Source organism: Parasteatoda tepidariorum, chromosome 8 (genome assembly GCF_043381705.1).
Source record: "Parasteatoda tepidariorum isolate YZ-2023 chromosome 8, CAS_Ptep_4.0, whole genome shotgun sequence".
Lineage (NCBI taxonomy): Eukaryota > Metazoa > Arthropoda > Arachnida > Araneae > Theridiidae > Parasteatoda > Parasteatoda tepidariorum.
In genome coordinates, this window is record NC_092211.1 from 9,152,429 (window position 1) to 9,164,577 (window position 12,149).

The 12,149-nt window shown below is 28.2% G+C and overlaps 2 protein-coding genes across 2 annotated transcripts in view; one reads left to right on the plus strand and one right to left on the minus strand.

Moving 5' to 3' along the window:
* The window catches only part of LOC107445326 (RNA-binding protein 34), an 80,277-nt gene that overhangs the window by 17,161 nt on the left and 50,967 nt on the right, over nucleotides 1-12,149 (minus strand). Inside the window, exons 2-4 of the mRNA XM_071184709.1 lie at nucleotides 5,569-5,700; nucleotides 2,506-2,555; nucleotides 1,294-1,837 (exon numbers count right to left, since the gene is read on the minus strand). Of these exons, the coding sequence (XP_071040810.1) occupies nucleotides 1,294-1,837; nucleotides 2,506-2,555; nucleotides 5,569-5,697 (723 nt within the window). The 5' untranslated portion in view covers nucleotides 5,698-5,700. The remainder of the gene's footprint in view (nucleotides 1-1,293; nucleotides 1,838-2,505; nucleotides 2,556-5,568; nucleotides 5,701-12,149) is intronic.
* The window catches only part of LOC107445327 (Plasmanylethanolamine desaturase Kua), a 28,493-nt gene continuing 24,217 nt past the window's right edge, over nucleotides 7,874-12,149 (plus strand). Inside the window, exons 1-2 of the mRNA XM_016059688.4 lie at nucleotides 7,874-8,423; nucleotides 9,747-9,866. Of these exons, the coding sequence (XP_015915174.1) occupies nucleotides 8,237-8,423; nucleotides 9,747-9,866 (307 nt within the window). The 5' untranslated portion in view covers nucleotides 7,874-8,236. The remainder of the gene's footprint in view (nucleotides 8,424-9,746; nucleotides 9,867-12,149) is intronic.

Consider the following 12,149-nt stretch of genomic DNA (forward strand, 5'->3'; position numbering starts at 1 on the left):
TACACAGAGCACATTAAACTTAATACATATATTTTTACTTTACATTGAAAAAACCAAAACACATATAACTCTGCAAACATTAATTATTAAAGCAATTATTAATTCAGAAATTTATTGTGTAAAGGACAAAAAACATTTATAGTGAAGACAACACTTTGCTTGCTGTTCTAAACAAAATAATTTTAATAAAAAACTTTGATGATTTTTTTCACTTCATTTTTTTTTCAATGAATGTTAAACAAATAATTTTGACGCTTTTTTTTTCCATTCATTATAAACATAATGTTACAACAGTTTTGGATTATTTAAATAATCCATTTAAAAGTTTAGACTATATTTAGAAGCAATTGGTTGTTTGCCTTTATAAAATATAATACTTTTTCTAATTATAATATAACAATGTTCATTCTTAAATCATTATCTATACCTTTAAAAAAAGTTTTATTGACAAGACTATAAAAAAATGTCTTGTTTCTAGATGCTTCTTAAGGAAGTTATGACTGATTGAAAGTTTCAAATTCCGTAGCGCGCCTATATCATGCAGTTTTATGGCCGGCCGATTTCAATACATTTTTCTGAAAACATTGTTTGTAGATATGTCATCATGACAAAAAAATTTTTAATAGGCAAAAATGTCCATAGCCAAGTCATTTTCAACATAGAATGATAATTGTATATATATTTGCGTAGTTTCAAAAGACGCTTCATATTATGTTAGGCAGTAACTACACAATATTAAATTGTATCAACTCAAAACTTTAAAGTCTGTGAACATTTCTTTTTCCTAACTTCCATAAAACTCTTTCAGTAATTCAAGTTGTGATAATTTTAACAATGTACAATTATGAAAATTTTTTATATAAAACATTGCAGAGGCAATGAAATTAAGTCTCGTGATATTCTCATGAAAATAAAACTTTTTCAATCAACTTACATATAAATACGCGGCACAATTTCCCTTACACAGTTGTTAATAAATATTTTTCTTAAAATTTAATAACTTTTTATGGGTGGTGTTCGAAGGGAGGGGGGCAGTGGTACAAACACCCTCAATAATTAGAACTCTTGTAAAGTCCCCATTAATATTTTACAGGGTTGCCACTCAAATCTGGAAAAAAAAAATTCCCTGCACATATTACACACAAGATATTAAGAGGAAAAAAAGTTAAGCTAGACAATTAAGTCTTTAATCATGTAACAGAAAGAGGAAAAAAAACTCTTTGGTAATCTGCTCTTGAACCTGAAGATAAAGGTAATAATGAAATTAAAATAGATCCTAATATAAAAGCTTACTTTTCTATTAACAGATACTGGCAAATTCCCAACAAATAGTGTACATGGCAAATCCTGAATGCTTTCTTGCCTGATTTTTTCTACATCCACTTTATTTACAACAGCCTGACTAGTTTCTTCTTCTTCAGAATCCATCGATAATGGTTCACTTTGATTGGGTATCTTTTTTTTCTTTTTGGATTTCTGTTTTTTTATTTGATTATTAGAAGTATCCTCACTTTCAGGAAACTCATTGAAAAGGTTCTCCCTAACTGGTTTGACACTACTCGTATCGACACTATTCCCAGCAGGTTTTTGTCTTTTGTTTTTAGCACATCGTATGAAGGACTTAACGTTTTCGGAATGGTCAGCATCCTGCTCGCTTTTTTCTACAACCAAATCTTCTGAAAAATTAAGCTTACGTTTCTTTTCTTTCTTCTGTTTCTTTTTACTTGGAAGAGGTAAGAAGTCAGAGTTAAAATCAGTCTTCATTTCCTCCTGTAGGGGACCTTCAGATGACAAACTATCAGATGCTTTTTTCCTCTTATTCTTCTTAACAGTGTTACTGAAATACATTAAAAAAAATTAAATACCATTATAGCTGCATTTGCGATCATATCGAAATTAAAGTTGCTGTTAAAAACATAGGCGCATGGTAAAAACATGACAGGATATTCTGCACTTCCTCTTTCACTCTATCATCATGTATATTCAATTAAAACAACATTAAATTAAATATCAACAATATGAATGATTCTGTTTAGAAATGACAGTACGTCAAATACAACAAAAATTATATACAGCCTATAATTCTCTAACACACATACAAAAAAAACATGCCAGCAGATGTATGTAGGAAGAAGTAAAAGAATAATATTGTGTTACATTTTCAAAGAAACTTTCATTAATTCTTTATTGAATATTTTGTGAATCAATTACTAATCAAAATTTTTTTCCTGAATATTTTTATGCATGTCTTTAAAGCAGATATGTGTGTGTGTGTCTATATATACACAGTAGAATTTCAATAATTTGATGTGGACTTGGAATGGATTGCAGCAATTGAAATTGCACTAAAATTTAAACTAAGTTGAAAAACAGTGATAAAATAATAAGAGTAATAAGTAAGAAAAAAAAATTAATCGAAAAAAAAAGTTTCTTAACCCCATAACAGACAGATTTTTTTGAAGGAAAAAAAATTCTTTTTTAAATGTAAAAAAGAGTAGAGAATACCTTTCAATATCACATTTTGAGCTCTTCTGTTGATTTTTAGTGTTCTTAGCCTAAAAGAAAGTACTTATTTTAAAACTTATATTGATATTTAGACAACAATAAAAAATTAAATTTAAGCAATTTAAAAAAGATGTTCATAGAAGTTTATAAGAATAGTTTCATGAAAAGGCAAAAAAAAAAAAAAAATTGTTTAGACCCTTTAAAGAAGAAGAATAGACATCCCAATTTTGGGCAACAAATTGAAACACATACTTTTCAAAATTATTCGTTGGTGTTCTTAATTTAAAATATTTTTGAAAAACAAAACTCTTTCCATTTTATATGTTGCATTTGACTGTTACCCATTTTGAAATGACACTCACTTCTTCATTTTTTACCAGGGTTTGCAACAACTCGTTTTTTTTATTTAAAAAAAAAAAAGAAAAAAAAAAAAAAAAAAAAAACNAAAAAAAAAAAAAAAAAAAAAAAAAAAAAAAAAAAAAAAGCCCATGTGGGTCTTTTTATGAAAAACCAGATTAACCCTGGGGATAATAGGGTCTTATCATAAAATGACCCAATTTCATCCAGAGATGAGTGTTTCTTTTTTTTTTTTTAAATATATTCTGAGTTACTTTCATTTCAAATGAATTTTTTAAATATATACTTAATATAATAATAAGATATGATATTAACTAAAAAAATATTGATGATTATTACCTAAGAGATTAATAAAAGAAATGATAATAACTATTTCAGTCATATTTTTGCCATCTAAACGTGTAAGGAAAATCATAATGATGAAGTAACTAAAATGATTCCTTGTGAAATGTAAAGCATAATAAGTTATGTAATTAGTTTAAAACAGGGTTGGCAAGGTTTAGGACAGAATGGATTAATCCACGGTTTAAACCGTCCTGTCCTTTTACTCAAATTATGTCACAATTTTATCTGAACAATATTTAAGAGGTAAAATAAACAAAGAACTAATAACATATTGATAATTAAATATACTACAGAATATTTGTTTTTAAAAGTATAATGTTTTATTAATATTGAATGATTCTTCAAAGGAAGATTAATCAGTAATCAAGTTCAATTGGTCCTCTCATTCAATAGTACACAACTGAAGTTTGGCCTTGCCATACAGGTTAAAATATTAGGAACTAAGTGCTTGGTTCGTCATAAACAGGTTTATTTATCTATAGTACTATTCAAGAATACTTTTATTTCATTCATGTTCAATTCTTTTAGCATAGTGGTGATACATCACCAGTGTCAGTAACTGAAACTGATGTTATGCCCTTCAAAACTGTTAATACAATTTTCAGTTATTTTGTATTTTCAATTTAAAGTAATATATTTATATTTAAAAACAATTTTTTTTTAAAAATAGATGTCTTTTTTATCATCCTATGATGCAGAAATTGTAACATTTTTTTAAAAAAAATATTGTGAAAAATAAAAGGTTAGTTTTTGAACAAATTTAGTATTTTTTTTTTAAGAAAAATTATTATTTTTTAATATTACTATATTTATCCTTATGCAAAAATATTATTTATCAGTATTAAAAGCATATTTATATTTAAAGGATTAGGTATTCACTTTTGTTGTTCAATGAATTGTGGAGCTTCAAAAATTATAAACCTTTTCCTATTATATTATATTATTTTTTTATAATAAGTTATAGTAAATTGTATAAAAAATATCAAATATTTATTGATACATGTAATTATGAGTACAATGGTTACACCTATAGAATTTTTACCTTTTACCAAAGTTCAAGGTTTTGGACACTTTAGGACAGTTTCACCCAGTTTAAGACAGTAAAACCCACGTGTCCTGTCCAAAACCCCAACCCTGGTTTAAAATTATAAGTCAAGATTGAAATTTCTAGAAGCATTGTATACATTTATGAAATGAAATGCACATATTAATAAAGTTTAAAATTCCCATACTTTCTTTAACCACTCTTTACCCATCGCACCACCATTTTGATTTCGACTCAAGGAAGAAATCTCCTCTCACAGACAGCTAGCTAGAAAGTCAGAACAGCTTCAAAAAGCAAATTAACAATTTTCTCCTTTTTTAAAAAGCATAGCTGCCAACAAGGATAGGAAAAAAATCCAGTAGATTTTAAGAAATATAAATTTCACAATGATTGTTACATAATGTATGTAAGAAATATTTTACACATAGGGAATTTAAGGGATTATTTTTTAGTCACCTAATTAGAAAAACCGCAATATTTTCCAGTTATGATCGACATTAAACATACTTGAAATGTTATGTAGTATGTTTACTCATAATTTTTGAATTTTAATAGGCATTTAGTTCATTACAGATATTTAAATGATTTATTTTAATTAATTTAAAAAGAGAGTTCTAAATAATAATAAACGGGACATTTTTGAACAAAAAGAAAAAAGTTTTGAACTACTTCTTATAAATGAGGTTCACATCATTATGTATTATTAATACTTATTTAAATATTCAAGCAAGCAATCAATAATCTTAACAAAAATTCCGTTTCAATAAGGACATTCTTAGGAAATTTACTCAATTGTAGGGAATTTTCTAAAATGTACAAAAACTAGGAAAATTTTAATTAAACCAGTAGACCAGCAGAAACTGGCCTTATCCAGTAGAGTTGGCAGCTATATAAAAAGGAAAAACTGGCAAAGTCTGTGCGAGATTTGTAGAGAAAAAATTACTATGGCTTGATAGAAAAACGTTTGTATAAAGCAAAATTTTGTAAAAAAGGATAACGATCTGGGATAATATAATATTATTGACACAGGCAATTCTCACGAACCATCAGAAAATGATGTATGAAGCAAAATAACATACGAAACAGACAATGTAAAACCAGGGTTCCTCCTTTAGACAAAATTTTTTGGATAAAATATAGGTTTACCAGATACCTGAAATAAACATAAATTTATTCCTTTCCCACAACTTTTTAGGCATTTCTGTTAAATTTTCTAACATTTCCTTTAAAGGGTTAAAATTCCCCAACTTCCTTGTTTTTAGATGACTCTATAAAGAGAAAATGTATGAGGAGAAAAAAAATAAAATAATTCATACATTTTTCAATGCAATTGGAATCTGCCTCTTGTTCCAATGCTCATTGAACAAAGACTGTAGTTTGCTTTCAGTCGTTGTCTTCTTCGGAGACATTAACGAAGCAAGATCACCCACTTTGTAATTAGACATCACCTAAAAAATAATTATGTGGTAAACAAATCATATAAATATGTAACAGTTGAGTCAGTGTAATCATTCTACTGCCATTCTTTTTTTAAAAAATTGCTGTCACTGGTTCATGCTTAAAAATACCTGCCATAATAAGCATATGAGATTTTTATTAATGTCTAATTTTTTAAGTATATTTTTATGAATAAACGTAGGACATAGAAACAGAGAATATATGTTTCTTACTCAGAGACGACATTTTTTTTAATACTCTTGATAATAATTTTTTTTTTTTCAATTATCAGGTGGTAAGTAAATTTTCTTTTGTTAAGTATTTTACAAAATATACACATAAATAAAAATTTATAAGAACAGATTTTTAGTTATATTTTAATATAAATAAAAATCTATGTTCTATAAACTTTTGTTAAGTCAAATACATCATTTTTTCCCTTCACTTAGCTAATTTTTTAATTATTACAATTTTAAAATTAAGATAAAAATTTAAGAAAATAGATTATTATCACTTTTTAGACTCCTACTATAATAAATTTTAAAGATAATATAATAGATAAAGTAAAATATAATAGATAAAGATAATGTAATACAATAAAGAATAATAAAATCATAAAGAATATGAAACTATTTATAGCTTAATACAATATCAGGGGTCTGTCCAGGTCTTTCTGAGAAGTACCTACTGTGTGAAAATTTAGATATAATTTGTGAAAAATTTAAAATTATATTAAAAAATCAACACAAAAATATGGATTTATCGTTTAAGGGATACAAAAATAAAATTTTAAGAAAAAGTATTTTGTGAAACTAGCATTTTTCCTAAAATTGAATTTGTGAAACTAGCATTTTTCCTAAAATTGAATTTGTGAAACTACCGTTTTTCCTAAAGTTGAATTTGTGAAGCTACCGCTAAATGGTAGTAAATTCGGCTTGGACAGAACCCTGAATATGGAGTAGTTTTCACCTGCTATGTCAAAATAAAAACTTTTCTAGAATCAGGAAAATAAACTATATTCCAAGCAGGAAGTTTTTACAGTAACTCATAACAAAAAGACTAATTAAATATTAATATGTGTACAGTAAGTCAAGAAATTATATTTGATTATATAACCAATAGTGCCATGAATAGGCATTTTTATTTCTTTAATTATGTATGTAAATATATCAAGGTTCATTCTAGGTCGAGTTCGGCCCTGCATGTCCTTTGAGCCTGATTACGTGCTTTTATATACGAAAGAGAAAAAAAAGTCTACTCATGTCAAATTTTTTGAAAATCCACGAGGTTTCCGGATTGTTTTTTCGGCAGTAATAAATCGCTTTACAACCATTTCCCTGTAGTTTCTCAAATTTTGACGCATTTAATACATAATAATGTATGATAATGGCATTTAGAACTTGAGCTATCTCTTTTTTAATCGAGGATTCTATAGTAATATCACTGCACTTGATGATAATTTTTTCAGAAACTATTTATCATTTTTAAGATTTTGATATTTTTAACATGTTATTACAACATTCAAAAACCGAATTTGCATATCACTTTTTAATATGTTTGAATCGTGACGATTTTATCACAATATCACTGCTTTTGATGGTTATTTGAAAGTTATTTATCATTTTCCGGCCTATCTACATGGTTCTTCGAATCGAGATATGTGTGATACATTGTTATTAACGGCGTTCGAAATTCCATAGTAATTTCACGTTATTTGACGATAACTTTTGTGGGGTGCTCTAATTTCTTTCGGGCTTTTTCGCATAGTTTTTCAACTTACAAATTTTTAATACAATGTTGTTACAACGTCCAAATTTCGAATTACCATTATCACTTTTTGAAAAGTCGTGAGGATTTTATCGCCATTTCGCGGCGTTTTATGATGGTTTTTAAGTAAGTTATTCATCATTGTTTTGGCTCACTCTAGCATGTTATAATAAAATGTTACTGATAAAAAGTGATCAGAATCACATTTTTTGTATTTATTACTTAACTTTATATACTGCTTGATATATTACCTAATTTCTAGATGTAAAAAACGCATTTTATTTTTTACTAAAAGTTTGAGCGCTACTTTCTAAAATTAAACAGATCATAACTATTTTTTAAGTCTTGCACTTTTTTCTCACGTCAATTTGTAATGATATATTGAGAATAAAACAGAATAAAAAACTTCATATTTACCAATATAGTTTTCTTAACATCCAATCAATTAGTGCTTTTTTGTTATAGATAATATTAAAAAATCTATATAATAACTAAACGAAAAGACACTTAAGTTCGTTACATGCACTGATGTCTAGTTGCACGGCATGGGCATTGAAAATCAAAACATTAGTGATCCGTTTTTGAGTTATGCATAATCAACTATTTGCTTATAGCTCGCATGAAAGCAAACTTGAGCATGCTTAGGATCACTAATGACTTAAATAAACTTATATTTCAAGTGAAAGTAAAGTAGGAGCGTCTCTTTATATATATCAACCAATCAATCAGCTGTAGATGATAGATGAATAAGTAACACTCAAGTAACTTAACGCACAGAGAATGTCTTCTTGTTTATTATCCCCTGTAAAAACTGAAAAGCAAATATTGGAAGATTCTATGCCAGAGGATGACCCCAATTGTAATTCTGATGTGATTAAAGAGGATTTTATACAAGAAGATTTCTCAAAGCCACGATGGGGTCCAAATCATGCTGGCGCTAAGGAACTTGCTGGTTTATATACCAGAGGTATAATATTATTAATAATAATATTACAGAATTATACAAGGTATAATATTAGATCTTAGTTACGCTTTAATTTTAAAAATTAACTATTCACATAATCATTGGACTTGTGTCTGGGTAATTCAAAGTTTTTTTCTGACAGAAATTTCCCCTTTTACCAACAGTTGTTTTAATCTTTTTTTCTTTCAATTAGCATAGAATAGGGGTCTTTATGAAACTGAAAACATGGCATGATATCTATCATAAAATTTTGAACCCATTTTTGAACTATTGTGATATGATGAACTCATATGGAGTTGAAATCGCTATCATATTTAATTTTTGAATAATGTACTGTATTTAGTTATTGCTTATAAGAAGGAATTCTTAAAATTATGGCAGTTCTGATACGTTAATAAATAGCTTTCATAGTTTCCTACACTGATAGGAGTTAAAATTCCTGGTTGTGTGTAGAATCCGGCGATGCAATTATTCATAAATTTGGCCATACATTTTTGATTAGTAGTGTTTTTTTCTGTTTAGATATTTGTTGGTTATCTTTACTGACCCATTAATGATATCCTATCCTCATGTCTAAATCTATCTGTGTTCTCATATGTAATACATTTAAAAATTATCTGTGACTTAATGCAACTAAGTTAAATAATCATTCATTAAAAACATTTTACTATTGAATGATAAAATATTCTTTCTCTCACCCAGGCATTAGCTTAATCCTTCAGATATTAACTTAGACTGTTATGTCAGCTGTTTATTTAGGTCAAAAGGAGAAATGAAAATTATATTAATGTAGCCATTAAGTTCATAGAAATTGTCAATGACTTACTATACAACTTTCTATTGGTGACTATACTTATACGCTATAGCTCATTAAATAGCTTAATAATCTTAGAAGGGGCATTAAAATGAAATATTGAAACTGGATGTGTAAAGTGCATCTGGTTGAAAATTACACATACTTCTGGGACACCAAATTTTCCACCGAAATTCTACACACCGTCTGCGAAATTAAACCAAATTTTATAAAGGAAAAAAATTATATTTTGTATTGATGCTGAATTTTATTCATCGATCTGGTTTTCGTGAAGCTAACAGAAGTGACTCTTCCACATCAAAAAAATGACACGGAGTAAAATTAAAATCATTTGCGGAAAATCATGTACTTTCAATAACATTTTGAAGTCGATGGAGGTAACCCCTAAGAACGACCAACCTTCATTAACGACCATATTACTGTTAAACAGAGAGTGGTCACTCCCAAGAGGTTTCACTGTATATCCATTAACCATATTATTCTTGTTATTAATATTTTCTTACTCTGTCCAGGTAAAAGAACACAAGAAATCATCAGCATTTTTCTGTGCCTTGCATTGATGGCAATCAATTTCGCCCATCTTCTTTACTTTTTCCAGCCTAGTCAGTGGAGCTCCATCCTCATTTCTGCCTGTAAGAAGAACACTTTTTTATTCTCTCTTGTTACTAAACAAATTGCTTCTTACATATTTTTTTCCATACATTTACGGTCCTTGGCCAAAGTATTTGACGCACTATGAGATTCTATGTATAATCTTAATTATCAGGTCATACTATACGTCTTTATTCTTTTTACGAGACTGTTTGCACTTGTTTACGTACGTCTATCAATGGGTTAAATTAGACAATATACAGTAGTGAACCATTTATCCGGCATCCAGATAACCGGGAAAATTTTGCTCGGTTTTCCCGCCATTTTAAACTAGAATGATTATGAAAAAAAGCGGAAATTGGACTCATCCTAGAAGTTGAGTAGAGGAAAATGTGAGGAAGGGGAGAATTCCCCCCCCCCCCCGTTTGCTCAGAGAAACGATGTTTCCTCCATGACCTTAAAGATCTTCAGATAGAGAGGAGGCAGGGAATGGATGAATGTTTTATTTTCTCCTTTAGGCCGTCAATCAAACTCAAAGGAGTGGCATACTGATTTCGTTTTCTCTGATTTATGAGGGGGTGGGGAAAATGCATTGCACAGGCATATTAATGAGCAGAAGATGAAAGAGAAAAATGTACTTATCTATTTGACAACGATTAATAAAAATAAAATATTTTTCTTTGGAATAAATTCAGATTCTTTGCAAGTGTGGTATCATTTGCAAGTTTTTCTTGATGCAGGATCACATCTGCTTTCGTTAAAAATCGTGTTTTTATAAAAAATAAATAAATAGAAGGAGAATTGTTTATTAATTTAAACATGATTATTTTATGAAGTAGATTGCAGTTTTGTTTTTCTGATTCCACTATGTTTTGATTTTTTTTTTCACGATAAATTGTGCACTCAATAAATTAATTCTTTTTATTCTTAAATTTTATCATTAGGTTTTTTTTTCTCCTTTTTTAAATTCCATTGATCTTATTGATCTTGCCTTGTTCCGGGTTTTGCCATTTATGTTAGTGCTTTTTTTAACTATTGTTTCGGTTCGATAATTTTCGTTGTTTTTATTTAGATTATTAAGTTTTCCTTTTATTTTATCGTTTTAACCCCTCTATAATTAGGTATGAAATATATTGCGTTATTTAGTCATTGGTTTTGTTTATATTAGTTAATGTAGAAATTGTAATTATTTTTAAAAAATAAATATGAGAATTTTGTATTTTTTAAACTTGTTTTTCTTGTCTAAACTTGCAATTTTTTTTTATTCTTCTAGATGTTATTTTTCTACAATTTTTATTTTATTTTTTAATTTAGGAGTACTTTTCTTTTTTTCTCTTACTATAAAATGTGTTACACTTTTTGCTTATAATTCGAGTTAGATAAAACATCGATTAACGACACTTTTTGGTCGATCCAGAAAACCGGGAAATTCAGACATCCGACCTAGCGATGGCCCCGAGCATCCCGGATAATTGGTTCTCTACTGTATAATATAAACTCGACGATTGAACAAATTAGATGATATATTATATAAATATAGAATATTTATTTTATCAGATGTTATATTACTGTTTATTGTTTTTTACACAGCTGAAAGCGGTTTGTACTTGTTTGCGTTCGTGTATCAATGGGTTAACATTGTAATGCAATGCGTTAAAAATAAATACAAATAGGAAGTATGTACAAAAATCTCCTGAATAAAAAACCCATTACATTTAAATATAAAAGTGTTGCATATAAACTCGTTCAAAACGTGTAATTATTAAAATACTACAGTGCGTCTAATAATTTGGTCTCATTATTATAACAGGGATGAGATTTTTCCGTTTTTTAGCGGATTTCCGCTTTTTTCACTTTTATCTCTTAAATTTCAGCTTTTTTATCAAAAATTCAGATTTTCTAAAAATTTCATTTTTTAAAATTAGTATTCTGCTTTTTCAGAAAATTCACCGATTTTCAAAAAGGAACAGAAAATTCAAACTACATAGCTACCAATCCTTTCTCATTTTTACTTATTTTACCTATTTTCTCCCCTTTACACGCAGCAGATAAGATTTTCCGAATTTTTTACCCGCTCTCCAGATGGATCCGATTTTCGTAGTTCAAACGACGCTGCTTCTGACAAGCCTTTCAGAGGTCCCAAGCCTGGAATCTGCTAATATCTCGATTCTTATTCACACGATTTTAATATCAAACATATCTTTTCATATTTGCGTGTTGCGATTTATTTACGAGATTTAAAAATCCGATATTGTGATTCGTATTTACGTCTTTTTAAAAACCTATGTAGCGATTCGTATTCACGCAAGTTTAAAATTCAATGT